Source organism: Sturnus vulgaris, unplaced genomic scaffold, assembly GCF_052056855.1.
Source record: "Sturnus vulgaris isolate bStuVul1 unplaced genomic scaffold, bStuVul1.hap1 Scaffold_194, whole genome shotgun sequence".
NCBI classification, from domain to species: domain Eukaryota; kingdom Metazoa; phylum Chordata; class Aves; order Passeriformes; family Sturnidae; genus Sturnus; species Sturnus vulgaris.
Window position 1 is genome coordinate 80755 of NW_028276164.1, and position 8972 is coordinate 89726.

At 52.4% G+C, this 8972-nt stretch overlaps 1 protein-coding gene across 1 annotated transcript; it reads left to right on the top strand.

The window, feature by feature from the left end:
• The first annotated feature begins 2497 nt into the window (after positions 1–2497).
• On the top strand, positions 2498–7361 carry LOC148218162 (uncharacterized). Its single transcript, XM_088157928.1, has 2 exons — positions 2498–2568; positions 5340–7361. The coding sequence occupies exon 2, from the start codon at positions 5367–5369 to the stop codon at positions 6354–6356; it is 990 nt and encodes a 329-aa protein (XP_088014054.1). The 5' UTR covers positions 2498–2568; positions 5340–5366; the 3' UTR covers positions 6357–7361.
• The last annotated feature ends 1611 nt before the right edge of the window (positions 7362–8972 follow it).

Here is an 8972-nt window from a genome sequence, read left to right on the forward strand (position 1 = left end):
GGGTCTTCTCCTGTAGCACCACCACAGCATCCTTAAAGCCGTGGACTAGCAAGTGACAGCTCCTGGAAACTGCTGCTGTGTGTCTGGCTGCAGGAAACCCCTTCTGGAATGCCCTTGGTCTCTATTTTTTGCTTTCTGGATTTTCCTGGCCAATCTGCATTGATTGCCAGCGAAAATCGCGAGGGTGCGGCGTGAGCAGCGGCCGAAAGCGCTGAGCGGGGCCATCAAACCCAGCCCAGCAACTCCCGGCGTTCGCCAGCCCAGAGGTGGCGCGGACAGCGCGGCCGAGGGTGGAGAACCAGCCCGGCTGTGCGGGAGGGCTCTCACGTGGGAATGTGGTTCTCTAAGAAGGCCATAACTAAATGCTTGCATGGGGATTTTGGCTTCTGGAGCAGTGGGGTAGGGCTGTTGTTGGTTCCTACCCCTCCATCCCAGGATGATGTAAGGGGTGAGGGATGCCATGTGTGCTGTGCACTGGCAGTGATCCTCAAGAAATCCTTCTAATCCTCTCCTTCGAGCTAGTCAAGCTCCTGGAAATGACAGGACAGAAAAAGAAAAAAAAAAGCTCAGCTTTGTGCCCTCCTGCCCTTGTGGGGTGAGGGGCAGGAGGCAGAGGTCCAGCTTGGTCTCTCTTTGACCTTTCCTTTGAGACAACACTGTCTGCTCCCACCACAAAGGCACAGAGGGTGCTCTTTGCCCCCACCAGTGGGAAGTGGCTCTGCTGACCCCACTAAGAGTGCTGGAAGATGAGTCTGTGAACGAAACAGTTGAATATTGCCTAGAGGGGGGTAGCAGGCAGTAGATGTGCCACCATTCTCTTTCCAGGACCCCACGGGGAGTACTAGAACAGAGGTCTGTGAGGCTGAGAGGTTGAATATTGCCTGGGAGGGTGGCAAGCACTGGATGTGACTCGTCTCATGTGGGCACTGGCCTGGCCTTTCCTGTTTGTGCAGAACAAGCTCACTGTTCACCACGGGTGTTCTCTTTCCAGCACAGATTCTCTGAGTGTTGTTTGCACTGGGAAGGAGATTTCTAGGTTGTCTTTTGTTTCTTCATTAAAGGCGAATGATGGTGGGAAGAGCTCTGCAGAGAGTGAGATGAAGAAAGGAACAGGGTTGGTTGTCCCTAAGAACATGAGAGGAGAGGAACAGTCCCCTTGTCCCCCCCCCCCCGAGCCTCGCCAGAGTGAAATAACTAAGAAATTGTCCCCAAAGACCGGGTTTTGTGAAGCCTTGTGCTGCCTGCAGGAATGCGGGACCTGTCTTCGAGTATGTGTGTGGGGGAGGGTTGTGAAGTAAGAAGAACTTCTAGTGACATATTTTAACTAATTGTAGGCATGAACTGTGCCACAATGTCCCACCCATACTCCCCTCTCCTGTCCCCATCCCCACCGTGTCATGATCCCACAGAGAGACCCACAGGGGGGTCGGGGCCAGGAGGGCTCTAGAAAAGTGCAGTGCACACGTGTGCCAGTGTGCAGAGCTCTGTGTGCACACACAGACACCGAAGTGCACACGTGTGTCAGTGTGCACAGCTGCACACACGGATATTTTCTAGCGTGTCCAGATGTAAGAGTGCCCGTCCCGCTTTGCACAGTGTCCATGTGTGCGGGTGTGCACAGCACTGTTCACATCTGTGCACTGCTGTGTACACGTGTGTGGAGTCTGTGCACAGCTCTGTGCTTGTAGGTGTGCACAGCTCCGCAAGGGTGAGCACGGCTCTGTGTGGGACATCCGTGTGTCAATGACACTGCACGTATTCGTGTGCACGAGCTCTCTAAGGACAACAGGTCTTGTGCTTGTGGGCAGGTGAGCATTAGTGGAGACTGTGCCTAGGTGGGTGTGTGTGTGTGTCTGTGTGTCTGTGTGTCTGTGTGTGCCCGTCTGTAAGAGCCAAAACGAGCTATGTGGGGCTCCAGACGGCTCTTTAAAATGCTGGTTTTTGTATCCAGATGATACCGCAATTCACAGGTCGTGGAGCCTTTTCAGCCACAGCTGTAGGTTCGTCTGAAGCTTCTCTAGTTCTGGTTACACTGCATTCTATACTTTCCATTACAGAGCATCCTTTACTGTTACCTATAGCCTATCCTTACTACTAACATTACCATATTCATGTTACTATTGTCCAATCACCAAAGGTTAGTATGACACACTTTAAGCTCGAAGTACTTTTTCAGTTTTCTTGCACTGGAAAATTCTGAGATCTTTTCTCTACTTGCCACACCAGCTTTCTTGTTTGTCTGTGAAAACCTTTTTGCTTGTTAAGAACATCTTTTGTTTGAGATGGATTTATCCTTTGCTCTAAGTCATACAAGCCCCGTCCCCCTCGCTCGCTCTTTGTCTCCTGGTGGCGGCGGCCCCGGGGCCGGGCTCTCCCCGGCTCTGCCCAATCAGCGCGCGAATTCGAGGAGTGACAGCGGAATCAGCCAATCGCCGCGAGGGGCGGGCTCTGCACGCGGCACGGACTCTGCTCCCTTTGCCCGAGCTCCGCCATTTCTCGGAAACCTCGCCTGAGGAGCGGGCAGGAGGCCAAGGAACCGCTGCTGCCCTGAACCGCCGGGAGCTCGGGGTGAGCGGGAGCTGAGGGCGCTGGGAGCTGGGGGTGAGTCCGGGATGGAGCCCAGACCCACCTGCAGCCTCGGCAGGAGCCGGTGCCGGAGCAGCGCTGGCTCGTCCCGGTTGCTGTGGGTAGCACAGAGGTAGCTGCCCTTGTCTCTGGGGCTCTACGGGATAATTCACGTGGCGAGAGGTTTGTGTGCACAAAAGAGACAGAGGAGTCCTGTAAAAGTCACTTTATTCATGAACAAGGGGAGAGGCCATGCGGCATTTGCCATGCGGTCTCTAAAACGCAGCCGCCTTTTTATCCTCATTTTCCCGGCCGGATCTCCCTCTCCCTTTCCCCACTGCCTGAGGTACTTGGAGGGTTCAGACTTCGCGATCCGCCTACTTCATGCCCTCGTTAATATGCACCCCTCCTTTTGTATAACATCCGATATTCCCGGCTCTGTTAAGTGTTTCTCCTTCTCGAAGTTCAGGAATTGAGAAGGATCTTGGCTGAGCAGTTGTCCGTACCAATTAATTTTCTGAAAATGATGGTTTGTCTTGTTACTTCCTTTTGTACAAATTCCTGGCCCTGTCTCCAGGCACATTCATCTTACTCTGTTCAAACCCTCTTCTCATTTTCTCAATAATTATCTTTACTAACTTTATTACCATTGACTTAGTCTCTTTTCCTGGATCCTCTTTGATTTTGGGATTATTCTCAGTGACCTCATTCCCTGTCCTTTTGTAGCCGTTTCTGGATCAGGAGGCCTGGCTGCCACCTGCATCCCCTTGCTCACCTGCTGAATGAGCTGCACTCAGTGCATGGTAAAAAGATGAGAGTTGCTGCAGCACATCAGAGGAGGAATTGCATTCGTTTAACCCATGGTCTGCCAGGGAACCACGAAAACGTGTCCCGTTCCCATCCTTTCTACATTTGGATTGGAATATGAGCTGTTTTCTTCTTTCCTTTGTTATCTGTTTCACCACTTTTTGGTTATCATCTGTTTGCAAATAGCAGTTTCAATCATTTAATTTTCCACAAACTCCTCTCCTTCTTTTAATAGATAATCTGATTCTATCCCATGGTGACATGTCTCATTCTTCATTTCCTTGGATTGGTGGGCAGTAAAGTCAGGAGCTGGAGCTGTCTGTTTAGTTATTATTTCGAGGACAGTTTTTAACCTAATTATGCCACTCAAATTATGGATGGATTTTTTTTGTCTCCTGGTACGAAATCATTAGGGCTTCCAGGGGCTGGTCCATGGTGTTGTAGGATTTGTTCTGGTGGCCGTTCATCTTTTTCCCATTTTTGGGTGCTCCCTCCAGCCAGGGCTGCATCAATTGACCACTTTTCTCTAAATAATCATCAAATACTTGGATTCCCAACTGATTTCTCTGAACAGTGACAGCACATGTTGGACTGGGGAGAGGGATTATTCCCCCCTCCCACATTTTTCATGAAGTTTTCACAACGTTTTCCTTTGCTGTTTCTCTTTGCAGCTTAACCAATTTCTGTTGCAGTCAGATATCCTCACTATGGGCTCTGCCTTTAGTTGTGCAAATTCCATCTGTGCAAGCAGGCAGAGCTGGGGGTGAGGGACAGAGGAAATCAGCGAAATTCCTCTCCCAGGGAACAAGACCCTGGTACATGGTGCACAATTTCCCCTATCAGTGTTAATTTGCATTTCTAAAGCTCCTCTCCTGGCTGTGCCTGGATCCAATGCTTCTATTCCAGAGCAGTCATTGGGTGATCCACAAGTGCACCCCCCACAATCTGCATTATTTTTTGCCATTTTTTTTTCCTTTTTAACAATATTTCTTAAATGTTTATGCATTGAAGCATCACCTTTAAAGCTTTTCTGGTATTGCAAAATCCACCCTAAACGTGAACATGGAAAAACCCATATGGAAATGTTGCCATCATTAAGAGCCATTCAAAAATATACACAAAAATTTCCAATGCAATCAAGATTTTCCTACTTCTTCTCCAAGGAGTAAAAATTGCTTGTCACATCCTTGGCCCAAACCTAACTGACAACACAAAAGTAGGATTATTCTCCACTAGATGGAGAATTACCAGGGTAAAAAATTTCACACACCAATTCCAAGGGAGATAATGGAATATCTGCCCTGGATCTGGCACTTTTTCTGGCCAAAGCCAATGGCAAAAGCCGTAGCCATGGCATCTTGGCTTCTATCACCAGCTTCCAAAGGTGTTTCTTTATTTCCTGTTTGTTCTTTCAACCTGACCTGAGCTCTGGGGGTGCAAGGGCTTGTGAAGGTCCCATTGTATTCCTAAAGCAGCCATGGATGCACGTGGGAGGAGCAGGTGGGATTGTGCAGGAGAAAGAGGAATAATAGGAGGAAGAGTAGGGACACAGGAGTAGGAAGAGAAGAAACAGGAAGGAGCACAAGGTTCCCCCCTCCCTGTATCTGCAGCCTCTCCCCAGGCCTCAGGAGCATTGTCCCCATCGCATGCAGCAGGTGACCGGAGAGGGGGATCCATGATTTTCACATGGGTTAATCTTGGTATTTCTGAGCTTTATTTGGCTAAATGTTGGTGCTTTGGTTTTTTGCAGCAGTTGAATCTTTCTATTTTGGAGAGGGTTTTGGCTAAATCTTGGTGTTTGTGGGGGTTTTGATCTGCGTCATGATGTTTGGAGGATTTTTGGTTTGAATCTTGGTGTTTTGGAGGTTCTTACAGACACAAGATGCCCAATGAGTTCCTGAGTTGCACTTGGACAAGGAGGAACACCCAGCCCAACACACTCTTCTCTTGTTTTTTCCCCAAACCAGGATTTGTCATTCCCAAGGCATTGGCAGATGGAGGAGGAAAAGCCCCGGAGATCCCTCTTGAGGAGGGGCTGCAAACCCAGCCCAGGGAGCTGTGAGGAGGAAAGACCCTCCCTGAGCCAGGAAGGCGGCCGGAGATCCAGGCAGAGCTCAGAGCTGGTGGAGAAGCCTCCTGGAGGGGAGAAGCCCCACGAGTGCTCGGAATGTGGGAAGGGTTTCAGGTACAGCTCCCAGCTGATCCAGCACCAGAGGATCCACACTGGCGAAAAGCCCTATGAGTGTGGGGAATGTGGGAAGGGATTCATCAACAGCTCCAGCCTGATCCGGCACCAGAGAGTCCACACTGGGGAAAAGCCCTATGAGTGTGGGGATTGTGGGAAGAGCTTCAGGAACAGCTCCAACCTGCGCCAGCACCAGATGATCCACACTGGGGAAAAGCCTTACGAGTGTGGGGAATGTGGGAAGGGATTCAGAGACAGCTTCTGCCTGATCCGGCACCAGATGATCCACACAGAGGAAGGGCCCTACGAGTGTGGGGAATGTGGGAAGAGCTTCACCGACAACTCCAGCCTGATCCGGCACCAGGTGATCCACACTGGGGAAAAGCCCTACCAGTGTGGGCAATGTGGGAAGAGTTTCAACTACAGCTCCAGCCTGATCCGGCACCAGGTGATCCACACAGGGGAAGGGCCCTACAGCTGCTTGGAATGTGGGAAGAGCTTTGGGTGGAGCTCCAGCCTGATAAACCACTGGCGCACCCACACTGGGGAGAGGCCCTACGAGTGTCTCAAGTGTGGGAAGAGGTTTCAGAGAAGCTCCACTCTCGTCAGACATGAGCGGATTCACACAGAGGAGAGGCCCTTCCGCTGCCCCGACTGCGGAAAGAGATTCAACCGCAACTCCACCCTCACTCTCCACCGGCGCATCCACACTGGGGAGAGGCCCTACGAGTGTCCTGAGTGTGGGAAGAGCTTCTCCAGGAGCTCAACCTTGACCCAACACCAACGGAGTCACCACTAAGGGAAGCCCTGTGAGTGACCCGAGTTTGGGAAGAGCTTCGTGCTCTGCTCCAGCTCCATCCCCCATGGGAGGATCGGTGTTGGATGATCCCCAGTGACCCCCGTTGGGCAGAGCTCTGGTGATCCCTGTTGGATAGGGGAAAGGGGTTGGAGAGATTTCTTTCCCTTCTCCTTGTGCTGCTGTGATTTGGTTATAATAAATTCCCTCGCTGTGCCCAGGCTGGCTCTGTTGTTCCCGTGCCGGTGCTCGGGGCGGGATCTCTCCTGTTCCTTCTCTCAACTCCCGGGGCTGTCCTCAGCCAATCAGAGAATGCGATGAAGAAGATTCAGCCAATGAGAGAGAGCAGCTGTGATGACTCACCGGTTGCCGGGCAGACTCACAGCACCCAGTGTTCCCCACCTGGGCAGGTGTAAGGGTCGGTCCGAAATTCCCCTCGATTTTGCCTCCCGACCGTCGCAAGGAGACCTCGAGGACCCCACCCAGGCTGACTCTGGACAATGGTTTACTGGCCGGGCCAGGTGGATGCTCGTGACTGTGTGCTGGTGTATTGTGTTCACTGGACTGTGCTGTCGTGGCACCAACCAGAGACTGTGTTGTACCAACTGAGGACTGCTTGTCCGTACTTGTCTCCTGCAGCACCACACAATGGTCCATAAAACTTCCCACCTCTTAGCCAGAGGCCACTCGCTTTGGAGAAGGGCTATAAAAGAGCGACCCTCTGGGAAAGACCCTTTGAGATCTCTCCACTGATGAAGACCCCCTGGAGAAGACCCCTGAGATCTCCCCACGGACGAAGACTCGTCTATCGGATGACCCGTGAGGACGCCCGTCTCATCTGTTGGTAGCTATTCTCCCATCCCTTCCTTTCCTTCCCCTTTCCCTATACTTTGTTTCCTATACCTCTCCCCTTTACCGTAACTGAATTGTTGGCATTTGATGAAATGCATTGCTGTTGTTGAATAAACTGATTTTCTGCTGTTGAATAAACTGATTTTGTCCCCTGCATTTTGCCTGTTTGCACCTTTGAGATCAAAAGAACCATCACGACCCCCACTCTGCATTAATAGCGGATGGTGACAGCAGGGTCTGCAGCGGCTGCTGGGACAGGAGCTTTGTGGGCAGAGAAAAGGGGGTAACACTGAGCCAGGGTTCCCCAGGGGGAGCACACAGGCTCTGGAGGAGGGGGCCCACGACTCGTTAGGACCCCCTCTCACCTTCTTGCACAGGTAGAAGCCGAACTCCAGTGCCAGGAAGATGAAGCCCAGCACGGAGTCCCCAATCCCAATCAGCACCTTGGTGTCGACGGTGTCTGGCAACATCTCTGGGGGTTCACAAGGGTCAGAACCCCCCCAGACCTGTCACAGATACCCGAAACCCCTCTAAGCACCCTCCCAATTGCCTCCAGCCCACGTAGGACCCCTTAAAATCTCCTCCCAGTCTCTTTCCAGCACGACCAACCTCATTCCAACCCCTGCTTTTCCATTCCTGATCTTCCATCCCCTCCAGGCTCACTCAAATCCCTCCCAGTTACACCCAGCATCCCCAGACTCCCTCCCAGTGCCCACCAGGACCCCCGGAACCCCATCCCACCCTCCCCAACATCCTTCAGACTCCTCAGCCATTCTAGAACCCCCAGCCTTACTCCCAGTTTAAACCAGGCTGTCTTAAACTCTCTCCCAGTTACTCCCAGCACACCTCAATTCCCCTACCAGTCCCCCCAATACCTTCCTCACTCCCCCCGCTGTGGGGTCCGGGCCGTGCCCCAGTGCCGGCTCAGGGGGTGCTCCAGGCTGACGTGCTCCACCTGGAGCTGGAGCTGACCCCGTGCCGGGAGGGTTTTCCAGCAGCACCAGGAGCTGGTAGAAATCCAGTCTCTGTTGGGGACCAGGTCGGTGGCCACCACGTGTCCCGAGAGCTCCTGCTGGTCCTGGAACCAGCTCAGCTGGATGTGGGCAGGGTAGAAATCCATCAGGGAGCAGAGCAGGCAGCCGGGGCCAGCGACCCCATCCCCAGCAAAGCTCCCACTCCAGCTCTGTCCCTGCCTGGGACTTGCCCACAGCTCCCCAAGGCCCTTGTCCCCATACAGGGTCTCTGCAATGCCCTGGCCTTTGCCCAGGCCAGCACTGGCCCTGAGCAGGATGAGCCCATCCCAAGGAATATGGGGAAGTTGGCACTTCTCCTAGAGCAGCCATTGGGATCTAATTGGACAAACAGAGGTGCCCAGTCAGGGGAGGGATGTTGGTCCTGTCAGAATCTCTGATAAGCCCTGTTTACCCAGGGCCTGAAGCACCAGGAAGACATTCAGACATCTTGGGCATCCAAGAAGTGAAAATCCCCTGAGAAGTGGTTCCTGAGAGCTGTCCATGGCTGTGATTCCCCCGCTGCCTGTTTTCTCCCAGAGCTTTCCCCGTGGGACAGCCCAGAGCTGTGGAAATAATGGGTGGTGTGGATGTGGGAAGTGCCACACCTGAGCAATTCCTCAAGCTTCAGCCTTGTCTTGAGGTGATCATTTCCCAGTTCTCTCCAGTGTCTCCAGTGCCTGGAGATTCAAATCACCTGGCTATTTCCCAGGTTCATGACACCTCTGTCCTATCATATCCCAATTTTCCAATATTC

Coding starts and splice junctions, on each gene's coding strand:
- LOC148218162 (XM_088157928.1), top strand. CDS start 5,367: ATGGAGGAGGAAAAGCCCCGGAGATCCCTCTTGAGGAGGGGCTGCAAA.